We start from the raw sequence: 15,003 nt of genomic DNA, 5'->3' as shown, positions 1-15,003 counted from the left end.
CTAATTACATTATGGAAACTTTACATTATAGATTATACATATAGTTCTCTAAAGAAGCACACACTGAAAGGGCTGAAAATGTTTAGGCTTTAAAAATATTTAAACTGTAATTGACATCTGGTGTTTCTTTCACGTCCAGCTCATTTTGAAGCCCCAGGAAACCTAAATCCATGTTTACTTTCTAAGTAGGTTAATTTTGCTTATGTGGGCACCTAATGTACATGTACAATGTATGTGCAAGATTATTTATTTGTTAGTTTGCTTGCTCACTGCACGAGCCACATAAGTATTCCCTGAAGTCCCTGCAGTAAAGTAAATAGGAACTTTAACCTCTGTAAGATGTTGCTAATATAAAAGCTACGTCCATAACTGAGTTAAAAATGAAAATACAGTCCGTTTTGAATGCACTGTTTTTGTGATGCATTGAAAAAACAAAGCATTTACAGTTGTATGCAAAAGATTGAACAACCCCAAATAAGTAATAACACATTCTCTACAGGGAACAAACTACGACTAAAGATGACTGTAGCACGGAATGTGCAACCCCGGGCTAAGGGAGGACGCTGGAGACAGCGTTCACGTTTGCAGCAGCCATTCACTTTATTTACACACCAAATAAACACAACCAAACAAAACCAAAGAAACACTGGCCACTTTCAGCTCTTCTCTCGCTCTCTCTGTTCCCTCTTTGCTATTTTTAAAAGGCGCTCGCGCACCCGAGCCCAGAGGGAACGAGAGCTCGTTGCTCCGCCTCCTCGTTACCGCGCCCCCCTCTCGCAGCTGGTCCGCACAGATCGAACGTGAGGCTAATTAAAGCGGCCTCACTGCGGCACCGGAGGCGGCGCCCAGGAGGCGGGGCTCGGGACTCGCGCGCCGACCCTCCCTCACTCCGTAGTAAAAGAGTCTGGGTGCTAAAATTTAAAATAAAATTAAAATAAAATTTCTCAGTTTCAACATTTCATTTGTTGCCTTTGTACTATTTTCAATTAAATATAGGTTTTACATGATTTGCATATTATTGCATTTCATTTTTATTTACATTTCGCCCTGCATCCCAACTTTTTTGGAAATAGGGTTGTAAGTAAATAGTTAAATAAAACATATAATATAAAATGTACCTTAATTTATGCACAGGCCACATCTTATGTTTTACTCACCCGCTAATCAAAAAACAGAACTTGATTTATTGATGTTGCCTTCAGGTCATTAGATTTAAATGCTGCCTTATTTTCTAATTGTCAACACAAAAAATGAAATGTGGATTACAGGATGTAAACAGAGAACAGTACTGTCAGTATACAGGTGATTTTTGCTAAATAACTGTATATTCAGAACTAAGGTTTTTTTAAGAAAAAAAAAATACATATTTATGTTAATAGTAACAATAACTCTGCAGCATTCAGATATGACACATGGAAAAGATAGTCATTGAAAATAGGACTAGATTTACTGATTTTAGCTATTAAGGCATTTTCAGGATCTTTTGATTGGTTTGATTATAGTTTGATTACAGTTTGCTGTCATTTTGTGGCTCCAGCTCCACCACCACTTTGCCCAGGTTATTTCCTGCGTACATGTACTCCACAGCTCTGTAGACAGACTCCAGTCCCACGAAGCGTCCGCCCACATCTCGCTCACCAGCATCCACCTTACACACCAGCCTGCCTGCAGTCAGCAGCTCCAGCATGCTCCTCAGTGACTCACTGTAGTCCGGCAGAAAGTGATGCAGGAAGAAGCTGCGTATGCTGGCAGATTTTTGCAGCAGTTTGGCGGGGATAGTGCTGCCCCTCACTGGCTGCAGGCCGGACGCGCTCTGATAGCCAGAGATAAAGCCGATAACCAGTAGTCTGCCCCTAGTGGCCAGATTGTTCACTGCAAGGTCAAAAACACTGCCCCCTACTGACTCGTACACTACATCCACACCCAAAGGGTACTCCCTGCGTAGCGTAGCAGCTAAATCTTCCGCCTTGTAGTTGATTGGTCTGTCACAGCCAATAGTCTTCAGGAATTCCACTTTTTCATCTGAAGAACATGTACCCACCACATGGCAGCTGGCCATTTTAGCAAACTGAATGGCGAACTGCCCAGTTCCTCCAGCTGCGGCGGTGACCAGCACCGTTTCTCCCTGTTTAAGCTCCCCTAATTGGTGGAGAGCGATATGGGCTGTCGCTCCACTAACCAACAACGCTAACAGCTCAGGCTGGGCAGATGGAACTGGAATAGCAGTTTTTGCAGAAATGACTGTATACTCTGCGAAAGCTCCAGCTCTCATATATGCCACAGTGTCGCCTACAGTGAATCTGGAACTGGCACTCAGACCCAAACCTACCACCTCCCCCACACCCTCAAATCCAACATCAAAGGGAGGAGTCATGGAGCGGTCATATCTTCCGGCTGAATAATTTATATCAGATGCATTTATGCCAACGTACCTAAAAGCAAAGAAAAAAATATGAGTTACATGAGGATGAAGTAATGACATACCTTTGAATTTCTGTGTAGTTTTGCATTTACATTTATGGCATGCACATTCATGCTTTTATCCTGATTCACGTGTGTTAAGTCACCTTTCGTTTTAACACATAATAATCATTTGGGGACTGAAGACACCAACTTTTACCAGTTTTGAAAGTTTAATTTTTTTTGCTATTCTACTGTTGTACAAGTCTTAAGCTGTGCAACCATATAGGGTATTCATTGTTATATTTTGCACTCCATAACGTAACGTGTTACAACTGGAGACAGGTCTGGACTGCAGGCAGGCCAGTCTAGCACCTACATCCACTGATTCAGTCACCATGCTGTTGTAACAGTGCAGAATGTGGCTGTGCATTTTTATGTTGAAATAAGCATGGATATCATGGGCACACACATTAGACCATGATACACACTTCCAGTGTGCACCACTCCATTTCAGATGAGCTTGAGGAAGTCAGCAGCTTTGCTGTTTCTAGTATATTTTTAGCTTGTATTTATGACATTAATTTCAGAAATAATGTATATTTACAAAAAAAACTTAAGTTGATGAGATAAAATAATAAATGTCTTTCCCTTGTGATGTTTCATTTTAATACAAGTCAAAGTGGATTTACAAGTCACTGCTTTTGCTTTAATTTGCATTTCACATACTGTCCCAACTTTTTCAGAATTTTGTTGTGTATGGATCTGAGAAAATGGACAATGAGTGATAAAAGGTAGGCGTACTTAAAGTGACCAGTGAGTTAAGCTGCAGTGCTTTAGTCTTTTATTATATAAAAAGTATTTTAAAATAATCAATTCTCTGAGCACAATTTTCTTATGATGTTAAGAACTAATTTTTACACGAGTATTCTCCACACAGACATTAACATTAAGATCTTTACATTAAGATGTAAACAATGTCATTCAGAGTAGCTTGGTGTGAAATGCATTGTTCTAGAGAAACTTAAAGGCATAAGAATAATTCACAACCATGGTGATAGGAAACCGGAAAGTTGTGTTTAATGCCCCTAAAAGCCACCTCACAAAAAGATATTACATTAAAAAGTTAGTTGTTTTACAATAGTTTTGAGATAAGATTGTGGATAAAAACAATTTTATTTATTCATGGTGAAGTGGTACATACAGGGCGCTGTAAGACAAACTAGTACCCAAATAAAACTTTTTTTCTCAATTTACCACTATTTTACTATATCAACATTACAAATAAAACAAACTTATAAAAACCTACTCACGTGGGTTCACTGGTAGTTTTGGATAGTAAATAAAATGGCTACATTTGTGTTGTCCACATCACAACCCTCATCACCACCTCTTAGAAGAAATCTGAGTCTGTACCTTTCCCTACAATGCACCATTTGACATCGAACCACTGAATAATTTTGTTTACATCTCATTTAGTCTTCAAAGACTATGAAAAGTGTGTTTATTTTTCTTATAACGATTACTAAACTGAAACCAGAAAACAGCCCTAACGTGTGCAGTACCACACAAGTTTTGTTTTTCAGGCCGCATGGACGTACATCTTTATAGGCCTCATTGTCTAACCTAATCCTGGACTATTAGAGAATAGACTGCAATAACGTGCTTAATGGTCAGGATATGTCCACCCCCGCCCCCCCCCAACTCTTGCCACGACATTTGTGAATTTTAAATCCACTAACCCCATCCTGCAACCCATTTAGCCATGCTATGTTATGCTACACCGACTCTGCTAGCTTAGCCAAGACACCGCAGGCTCACCGGTTTCGAATAAGCAAATCTCCATCGCCCGGTGTCGGTACTGGAGCTGTTTGAAGAGAAACTGCCTCCCTAAAATTCTGGCTCAGTTTCGTTGCTACCAGCTTCTTCATGGAGCTCGGTATGGATGAGCGTTTGAAGTCCATGAAATGTGTTGAGTAGGAGAGGTCGATGATGGAACGGTTTGGTACTGAACGAAACCACTGCAGCTTTGCCTCACTGCGAGTAAGTTGACTGGCCAAGAGCCGCAGAAGAAGCCGGGACATCCCTGCGTTAAGCAACCTCATCCAGAAATGGGATAAAGTTCAGGGTCATCCAGTAATGTAGGATAACCCTTAGGTTAGCTTGCTATTCAAACACAGACCACCAGCAGCATTCACCAAAACTTTCAGACAGTGCCAGCGGCAGTTAGTTGCTCAATACTGCAATTAGTTTTCATAGATTTCTTTAAATCAGTTTAAACCCGGTTTTGGCTGGACATACTGCCTATAAATTGTGTTCGGTTTGGTTTTATTTGAACAGAGTTTCCACCAAACTTTATTGCTCCAAATCTCGATCGCTCGATGTCTTCGTTTATCTACTGAGAAGGTCTGAAAGGAAAGCCCCACCCTTCTACGGTTCTGATTGGCTTGTACTATACGGCCACCTGCGCTCTGAATTGCTTAGTAGTTCATCGGCGTCCCGTCCGTCAGGATGAGCTATTAGCCAATCCTAGCGCAGAAGGGGCGGTATCTGTCGGGATATAGGTGCAAATGTGTGCCGAATATGGGTGGGAAAAAGAATCATAACAGTGCAGTGCTGAGAGCCGATCAGGAGTTTAGAGCAAACGATGAGTCCGCGTCCATCTCACAACCTGGATGTGTCCGAGCGCTTTTTATTTTTTAAAACACTAAAACACGCCCCCTCCTCAACCCTGCGAGACTTAAGAAAAGTCTAGAAATGTAGCTGAGCTAGCCAGCTTTAGCCGAAGTCCTTACACCCCCGTAGCGCACCCGAGTTTTCTCGCAAGAGACCGGGCAGAGAGCCTAGCCGCAGCTCTGCTGACCAACTCGCGAACAAATCCGTTTACGATTTAACCGGCAAATGTCAAACATTCTCCCTCCGCTTTTAGACATTTTTCCTCCACCGGAATCAAGCAACTGAACAACTCTAAAGTTATTTTTTCCAGGTTGGGGAAAGCTTTCTCTCCTTTCTGTTTTTGCTACTTGTTTGTTTTGAGTCTTTTCATAACGTGGCTGAAGAGGGGGAGTGGAAACTGGAAAACACTTTCTATTTTTTCCCGTAAAGATGAACCTTCAGCAACCTCGCTTTTTTTTACTTTGTTTTCACGCTTATTTGTCTCCGAGCCGGTCTCATTTTGTTTGAGATTTAAACCTAAGTGCTAAAAAGTCGCTTTGGATGACCGGTAAAGTTTTGGACAGCGCCGGACAGACCGAGCCGCTGCTGGCCGCTTCAGGAGCTCCGTGTGCCGCATAGAGGAGCAGTTTCTCTGCCGCTGAGCAGGGGCAGCATGCCGAGGAGAAAACAGCAGGAGCCGCGGAGAGCTGCAGGTAAAACCGGCCTTATGCCACATTTACACCATGTACACACACTTTGGACCGCCGCAGCTCGCGCACATTTACTGATATGCACATTCAGAAAAGACGATCTCGATATTCTTTCGAAATTACCACAGATGGATTACATGAGTGTTTTTATTTCCAGCAGCAAGAGTTCAGCTTTTTTGTTGTTGTTTTTATGGCAAGTGGGTTTAACGTTATATCCCAGAGCATGGATCACCACTCGTAACTATAGAAGGCTTTCATTTCAACCAAGCAGGAGCACACCTCATGGAACTAATTAGTTGTTTGAAGACTGAAACCAACTAATTAATCTAGAATAAGATGTGCTTATGCTTGTTTGTAGTGAAAACCTGCAGCCAAAAACGGCCCTTTGTTGATAAGATTGGAGGCCCTTGTGCTAGAGTAGGGGTTCTCAGTCTCTGGGTATCCCACACATATTACATTTTTCCCACATTTAGCACACCACGGCTCACTACCTGATTTACTAATTAAGCTCCTTGTGCGCTGCACCCTGAAGAATAAAGGTGCCAAAAAGAACCACTTTTTTCTTCTTCACAGAATCATTTTGGTATATGAGATGTGAAGAAAGTTTAAAGAATTTCCAAATAATGTAAAGGCTCTAGGGAGAACTAGATAATTGGTATACATCATATAGTTTTTTTTTTGCACCTTTTAAAGGTTCTTCACATTTGTAAATCTTTTTTCCAAAGATATTTTTTTAGGGAAAGAAGTGTTTGTATTCTGGCATTACACAGAAAACCCTCTGTGTGCTATAGAGCAATAGAGGGGTTAAGCCAGGGGTGTTCAAGTCTTGTGCCGGAGGGCCAATGTTGAATACCCCTAAGATAAATTGATGGAGGTCATTATCAGATGTCACTTGGCACCTTTAGATGTGATCATTGCTGATAATCAGTACTCTGGGCACCACTGAATCAGCCTAGCAGGAGAAACTCACTCAAAGAAAAGTTCTTCAGCAAACAGAAAACTTTTAGAGTTAAATGTGTATGTATGAATGTGAGAGTATCTGCATGTGAGTTTAAGGAGATTGGACTGATAATTTTTAGCTGTGTGGGTATATGTCAGTCCATTAAAAAAAAATGGAGATAAGACATTTTGTTCTGATAGCAACAAGATATATGTAATTAATGTAATGTATCATATAAATTATATGAATAATACAGAACTAACAAGAATAACCGTAAATTATATTCTTAGCTAAAAGGTTTCCATATAGTACCAAACACAGGTTCTATGGTTGCACTAATAGCGGAACCTTTTCTGGTGCTATATAAATCCATTTTTAAAGCAGTTAAAACATGTACAACACGTTTTCCCTCAGGGAGAAGATCCATTTAACCATGCAGAGAAAGTTTTATGTATTCAAATGATCGTTTGAGTTGTCATGATTACCATTGCTTTTATCAAAGAACCCTTGAAGAACAATTTTTTCACGGGTGTACTAAACTGATATTATTGATGCTAGGATTGATAGAATTTTATTTTTTATATTCTATCTGGCTTCATCCCCAGCTGCAGTGGTTTTGAAGCTGTAGACGTTTTTTCCTTATTTGTAATGTAAATGAGTGACAGGGATTTTGTGCGCTTTTGCTAATGAGGCTTAGCCTTTGCTTCAACCAGTATGATACGAACAAAAGACATTGAGAGAATTTTAAACAGAGGGAATACAAGGAGCAGTTTTGACCCTGCAGTTTCAGAAAGTTTAAACTGTTCAAAATAAAGACTCCTGAATGGTTCTTAGATTAAATGTGTGGTTCTACAGAAAACATTTCGTTGGATAGAACCTTTGAGGATGTTCTTTAAGCTATAAGAAGGTTCTTCACACTCACACATCTCAAAAATGGTCTTAAAGATACTTTTGGGAACCAAAAGTGTTTCTTCTATGGCATCACTCCTAAGAACTTTTTATCTTCATACTCTTATTTTTAAGCATATATGCGTTTTGTGTGTGTGTGTGTGTGTGTGTGTGTGTGTGTGTGTGTGTGTGTGTGTGTGTGTAATCTATCCAAATTATATACACAGTAATGCTTTTGGTTAATTCATTTTGTAATATTTTTAAACAAACTTTGTTTATTTTGCATACAAAATTAATGAATACTATATATTATATATAGTATTAAATCTATACGTATAGTTTACTGTTATTCTATAATTTGGTGTGAAATTTTGATAGAGTTTGTGTGTGTGTTTAAATTTTGTTGCAGTTATATGATGCATCTTGTAACTACATTTGTCTTCAGTTTTATGATGATTATTATTATTATTATTATTATTATTACTTCAATTTAGATGGCAGCTACTCTTTACGTTATGTGAACGTGTCATAATAAATGCACCAATAGAAATAGTCCAGAGTTACTCTGAATAAAATCTCATTGCTTTCAAATTTGGTCCTTCTTCTGTAGTAAGGTTACCATTTGTTTACATTGTTGTACATTTAATCATTTGCATATCACAACATAACAACATAACAGTTTTTAGAAATGCAAACCGTGGAAGCTAAACCATTATGAAGTACCTGACGGTGTGCGTGTGTTTGTGTGCGTGTGTGTTGTATAAATGCATTTTGAACCCCCTCCACTCACTCATATTTATCACAATACAAACACTCACTATAACAATCCATCCAGATTTTCCCCATTCAGACAGGATTCCAGCAATTTCATGCAGCTTTACTTACTTACTTACTTACTTACTTACTTACTTACACACACACACCCACACACCCCTGCAGGTAGCCTGAGCTAACCAACTGAAATGTAAAGTAAATATAAATTTCTTTCAAAATGGATCTTAATCTCTTAGTGCTGCCAATATTAAATGAGATGTCATGTAAGTAATGTTACAGAAAGAGAGAGAAAGGTTTTATGTAAACTTTGGTGTTAATGGCAAGTTTTTATGAAAACTTTGGTATTTAACAAGCAATTTTACTTATATGCACATAAGAATAAACAAAAACACATGAGAATAAACAAAAAACATTTATTTTTATCATTGTTGGTTTTGTTTTTGTTCTTCTTTTCTTTGTTCACTTCGTCAGCTTTGACTTCATCTGTGTTGTCTTCTTATTATTCTTATTCTGTTTAACATTATTCTTCTTCACCTTTGCAATTTTTTCTCAGTTGTGTCTATTATTTCCTCACTTCTCCTTTCTGAATTGTAGATTTTTAGGTTTTTGGATTTTTGCAAATTAGAGCCAGCATCGTTCAGAATTACAGTGGCTTAAATTGCTGATTTTTTATTATTGCAACAATTGTCAGAACAAAACCTTGTACTACCAAAACTTTATAAGAGAAGGGAAAAATGCTCCTTATTTTTAATGCAAGTTGATGTAAAAATATTCCAAGTACTCGTGGATGAGTCCTATTGGTGCATTCATCAGCAGATACGAGGTTTTGTCCTGACAATCACAGTCTGTGTGTGTCATCTCTGGTATGTGCATTTACTCATGCTTGTACAGCACTGTTTGCGGATTTATTTATGTTTGTTTGTTGTGATATGAAGCTGTTGTTTTGTAGTTAAGCTGCTCTGTGGGTTTGTAACACACATGGCACACACACATTGCACAAATGTACAGAGATGGTATGGTTGTCAGTTTTACTGATATTCCAGGAAATCAAAAAATAATCATACAATTTTTAATGAATTAGATATCCCGGATTAGCATCTTTTTAGAAAGCGCTGATGGAACCAAATAGCTTACTGCTACAATCTTCAGGCAAAGCACAGAAACAACACATGCTTACATAACATAAGTAAAAAAGTAACCAATATTAGTGCTGATAAAGATAATTTCATATTTATTTCAATTGTAGTTGATATTTTGGTATCGTAAGAAGATGATGCCCGTGGTGAAATAATTTCTGTGTACATTCATGCTTTATAAACTTGTTCAGTTTTTAAAACTGGTAAAACTGAAAAACGTTTTGGTCAGTGATGTCATGATAGGAAATTTTCATTCCTAATTACATTCATAAACAGATGGACTTGTAATTAAAACCAAACCTTCTGTTCTGCAAAGTCTGCAGGTAATAAATGGTCTTTGGTCCCAGAGTGATGATGTCAGAGATATGGCAGAAGTTAATGACCTCATTTGTCCGCATCAGGCCCAGAGAAACTACAACACACAGAGGGAAGAACTGTTCAGGATGGATGAATTAAGAGTTGTTGTGGGGTCCTAACATTATACAGCTTTACACATGGGTCCATCTCTGTTTAATTAGGGCTGAACTATTTTGAGAAAATATCTAATTGCAATTTCTTTAATATTGTGACTGTAATAATTTTCCATAAATTAAGGTTTAGGCCTGTTTTTTTGGCCAAGAAGACCAGCGTATCTACTTTTTCTGGCTTGAGGCTTGAAAGCAGAATGCAGTGTGCTAGATTACTAGTTGTGTTGTCAGCACATAGCTTGCTTTTGATTGGTGTGAGTCATTGCCTTTAATTAACATAGCAGCTATTACAATTTAAAAATGTGACTCTATAAATTGCAGTTTTACTGTAGAAGACAATGAATCTTTCCTCCCTATATTTGATATTGTGTAAATAATGTAGATCTACTGTGCAAAGTGTTTAAATCAACAGGCTGAGCAGCTCGCACATTCCACCTGCTTTACTTCTGTTCAGTTACAGATTTCACTCACAGACTGAAACGCTTCTGCTTCACTACAGTGGGAAAGTGTGTGTGCACATGTGATTTATTCCTCTGTCGATCAGATTTATAGCTGCAGCACTTTCAAACTTGCATTAACATACATAGCACAACATACAGGAAGAAAAAGTAAGAGAATTTAAAAAATTAAAAAAAAATATAGGGGCAAATAAATGTATAAGAAACATTCTAAAATACTAGACTTATATAACTTTAGAATTTTACGTAAATAGAAATATCTGCTCGGAAGCTGTAAAATAAATAAATGAATAAATAAGATGAAGAAAAAAGCTGAAATCAGCCAGTGCTTCTGTTAAGAAGGCCAAAATGAGCACAAAATGTTTTGTTTGGTGTTTATTTTGTCCGCTGATGTATAGATAGAGCATAGAAAAACTTTTATGATGAAAGAGATTTTTTTCCAGTTAGAAATACTTTTAAACATGATAAGACAAAAATATGTTTTATGGAAGTGGATTCATTAGTAAACAATGAGATTTCTTATTGCCTTATTGCATTTTGTTTCTTGTGTTGCAGGTTTCTGTGCTGAAGATTAGTTCTGTTTAAGTTGAACTCTTTGGGTTGGTTTTCCCAGGTGCCTAATCCTGGACTGCATTTTAATTTCAATGCAGAATCTCCAGTCAGAATGCCGTATAGTCCAGGACTAGGCTTAATTCCTGTCTGGGAAGTTGCTTTGAGTATAGATACATTTTTTGCAGTTAAGGCAAATCTTTTTGTAGTTTACAAACTTATTAAATCACTCTGAACTGAGTGGGAATAGGATTTGTAGAGGAATGTAGATGGAGATGGGATGGATTGAGATAATGGAGAGATAAAGATGTAGGTGAAGAGGGAGGGATAGAGATGGGAGTGTAGAGGGATGAAGATGGAGGGTTAAAAACAAATATAGTCGTACAATGGATGGAGATGGAGGTGCGGAAGGATGGACAGAGATGGAGGGATGGAGACATATTGAGGGATAGAGAAACATGGAGATGTAGAGGGATTTGACAAAGGGATGTAGCTAAGAATTTAGATGAAAGATGAAGTGATGGGAGACAGGTGTAAAGGGATGAAAAAGCTATAGAGATGAACATATAGTTAAATAGATTGAGTGACAGCTGGATGTGTAGAGGGATGGATGAAAGTATGTATATGGTGTATATGGAGGGGTAGAGAGATGGATAGAGCAACTAAAATGGAGGGATAGAGAGATGAATGGAGGTTGACTGAGTGTGCTGGGTCCATGAAAGCTGACAAATGAATAGTTGAACAGAATGATGGACAGAACCCCTCCCTTCCCTCCTGCAGCAGCAGCTGTGTGTCTGCCATCTTTACGCTGACAGGTGTCCATTAACAATTACAGCAGTGCACACACACGGCCTGCTACAGCCCTGCGGGAGAGAAATAACTCTTTACCCTGTCAGGCGTGTGTGTTTGTACGTGTTAGCTCAGTAGTTGATGGAATTGAGTGATGCCTAATTACTAATTGGCCTATTTGCTCTGCTATGCCCACAGATGTGTTCCTTTGCAGATACAGAAGTGAGGTTGGACCTAGGGCTGTGACGATAACTGCATTTCCACAATACCATGATCATGTGATGGCTACCGTGCGATTGCACTCATTACTGTCATCACCACATTTTGTATTTTATTTTTTTGCAGGTGAAAGTTACAGGAGTGCATATGATGTGTGTTACAAAATATAAACACAATAATCATTGGTTAGTTATCATCATTGACTGTCTTCCATCCTATGTTCAAGGTCTTCTGGAGAAATTTTCAGCTTTCCGAGGGGGGAGGGACAGTCTGTTAAACATGCAGGGGATTTCTTTTGTGTGTCTGATTAATAATTATAGGCTTGTGATATCTAGATAGCTTTCACTTAAATATATACACACAAAACGTAGACGTAAAAAACATAATCATAACATTGAGCAGTTGGAGTTAGATTTTAATTCCAAGCGTTTATAGCAAAAACACTTCTCTTATATGGTATTGCCCATACAGTTGATTCCAGCTGATTGACATGAGTCTGTTATGTCACCAATTTGGGCACATTTTGGCTTTGAGCCAGATGACGAGGCAACCGACATATTTGGATGAGGCAGTAAGCCACATTTGTAGGAAAAAAGTATCTTGTCTAACAAGGAAATGTGTCTAATCTAATCTTAAAATTAAACATCCTGCGGCATTTGCCAGGCTTGGTCAGCAGAGACAAGTTGGGAATCTCTGAGGCCTTTGAGAGAGGAGCGAAGTACCAGAATGTAAGCAAAAATGCTATTCAGTCTAATGTAATTGTAGTGACTCTTTGTTTAGAGTTGCTGTATGGTGTTGTTGTACCTAGTAGATCTATTTTTGAAAACATACCAAATTTGCCACTATATTAAATGTTAGCTTGATTTAATGAAAAAAAAAATCTACGCTTAATCTAAACTAGCAGCGTGACTTTTCACATGCATACGGTGTAAATACCTTCGGAACTTAATAATTTGCTCTAAATATAGGCGTTTTGACACATTTTGTGCTGTAGTTTTACATTAGGTTAATTTTTTATTTTTTTTTACAACACCACTCAGACTGTCCACACTAGCTCCTTCTTCTTCTAGGCCATTGTGATCGTCATCAGTGCAGCCTGTTTTTTATGGCCGTTGTGATGTCATCAGTATAGTCTGTCAGTTAAGTGCTGTTGTAATGTCATCAGTGCTGCTGTTTGTGGGCCAGAGTGATGTCATCAGTGCACCCTGTCAAGTAAGGGCCACTGTGATGTCATCAGTGCTTCCAGTCTTTTTTGGGCCATTGGGATGTCATCAATGCAGTCTGTTTGTTATGGAGTGTTGTGATTTCATCTTTGCAGTCTGTCTGTTAGGGGTCCTTAAGATTTCAAACTCGCCCTACATTTAATGTTTACAGAGTATCTCTTGTAGAGAATATAGCATAGGCCTTAGTCACTGAAGGTAATGATAGTTCCATCCTTCAGGCAAATAGAGAGCAACCTTTTCTTGATTAGCTCTGAAACTAAAACTATGGTTGTGTATTGCAGCTGTAGATGGTTTGTTGGTTCCACATACTGCTGCTGGACGTCCTTTAGACTGTGTAAATATTGATGCATAATTTTTATATACTATACAGATTGCAATACATCTCATGAAATTTTGCGGCCAATATGGCTTATATTGGTCAATTTGAAAAGCACTCTATAATGCACTACAACGTTCGTATTATGCATGCAGTCATTCTGACAAATTGCAAGACAGTAGAGGGCAAAATGTCTTCTGTTATTTCACTGAGTTATAACAGAAGAAATTGTTTATTGCACAGACAGAACTTTTTGAGAGGAAAATGAAAAACCAAAGAAAGTAGAATAGTTAGATTAGGCCAGGGGTTGGCCACCCAAATGTTGAAGAAAAGCCATTTGGTCTTTTCAACAGAAATCAAACCACCTTGGGAGCAACAACATTTTATGTTTATTTTATTGAAGTAACGTTTTGTCATCTTGGCTGTAAATACACTATATTGCCAAAAGTATTCGTTCGTCTGCCTTCACGCGTATGAACTTGAGTGACATCCCATTTTTAATCCATAGGGTTTAATATGATGTCTGCACACTCTTTGCAGCTATAACAGCTTCAACTCTTCTGGGAAGGCCTTCCACAAGGTTTAGGAGTGTGTTTATGGGAATTTTTGACCATTCTTCCAGAAGTGCATTTGTGAGGTCAGACACTGATGTTGGATGAGAAGGCCTGGCTCGCACTCTCTGCTCTAATTCATCCCAAAGGTGTTCTATCGGGTTGAGGTCAGGACTCTGTGCAGGCCAGTCAAGTTCTTCCACACCAAACTTGCTCATCCATGTCTTTATGGACCTTGCTTTGTGCTTTGTGTTGGAACAGGAAGGGGCCATTCCCAAACTGTTCCTACAAAGTTGGGAACATGAAATTGTCCATAATCTCTTGGTATGCTGAAGCATTAAGAGTTCCTTTCACTGGGACTAAGGGGCCGAGCCCAACTCCTGAAAAACAACCCCACACCATAATCCCCCCTCCACCAAATTTTACACTTGGCACAATGCAGTCAGACAAGAACCGTTCTCCTGGCAACCACCAAACACAGACTTGTCCATCAGATTGCCAGACGGACAAGCATTATTCGTCACTCCAGAGAACCACTCCACTCCACTGCTCTAGAGTCCAGTGGCGGCGTGCTTTACACCACTGCATTCGACGCTTTGCATTGCGCTTGGTGATGTAAGGCTTAGATGCAGCTGCTCGGCCATGGAAACCCATTCCATGAAGCTCTCTATGCACTGTTCTTGAGCTAATCTGAAGGCCACATGAAGTTTGGAGGTCTGTAGTGATTGACTCTGCAGAAGGTTGGCGACCTCAGCGTGTTATGTGCCTCAGCATCTGCTGACCCTGCTCTGTCATTTTACATGGCCTACCATTTCGTGGCTGAGTTGCTGTCATTCCCAGTCGCTTCCACTTTGGTATAATACCACTGACAGTTGACTGTGGAATATTTAGCAGCAAGGAAATTTCACGACTGGACTTGTTGCACAGG

The 15,003-nt window shown here is 39.0% G+C and overlaps 2 protein-coding genes across 2 annotated transcripts in view; one reads left to right on the top strand and one right to left on the bottom strand.

Moving 5' to 3' along the window:
- Positions 1-575: 575 nt before the first annotated feature.
- LOC118796830 (prostaglandin reductase 3-like) lies at positions 576-4,795 on the bottom strand. The gene is made up of 2 exons (XM_036555957.1): positions 4,222-4,795; positions 576-2,432 (listed from the first exon to the last, which is right to left on the bottom strand). Exons 1-2 carry the CDS (start codon positions 4,503-4,505, stop codon positions 1,508-1,510), a joined length of 1,209 nt encoding a protein of 402 aa, XP_036411850.1. The 5' UTR covers positions 4,506-4,795; the 3' UTR covers positions 576-1,507.
- A 186-nt stretch (positions 4,796-4,981) lies between these two features.
- LOC118796828 (teashirt homolog 1-like) overlaps positions 4,982-15,003 on the top strand; it is a 37,656-nt gene continuing 27,634 nt past the window's right edge. The window contains exon 1 of the mRNA XM_036555956.1: positions 4,982-5,768. Within this exon, the coding sequence (XP_036411849.1) occupies positions 5,729-5,768 (40 nt within the window). The 5' untranslated portion in view covers positions 4,982-5,728. The remainder of the gene's footprint in view (positions 5,769-15,003) is intronic.

The sequence above is a fragment of the Colossoma macropomum genome, unplaced genomic scaffold, assembly GCF_904425465.1.
Source record: "Colossoma macropomum unplaced genomic scaffold, Colossoma_macropomum, whole genome shotgun sequence".
Taxonomy (NCBI): domain Eukaryota; kingdom Metazoa; phylum Chordata; class Actinopteri; order Characiformes; family Serrasalmidae; genus Colossoma; species Colossoma macropomum.
Note: the sequence above shows the minus strand (reverse complement) of the source record. Positions and strands in the feature narration are given on the sequence as shown.

Bases quoted from the DNA above. Each gene is read 5' to 3' on its own strand.
- LOC118796830 (XM_036555957.1), bottom strand. From the start codon at position 4,505: ATGAGGTTGCTTAACGCAGGGATGTCCCGGCTTCTTCTGCGGCTCTTG. The intron at 2,433-4,221 runs GTGAGCCTGCGG...CTTTGCTTTTAG, and splicing joins GATTTGCTTATTCGAAACCG to GTACGTTGGCATAAATGCAT.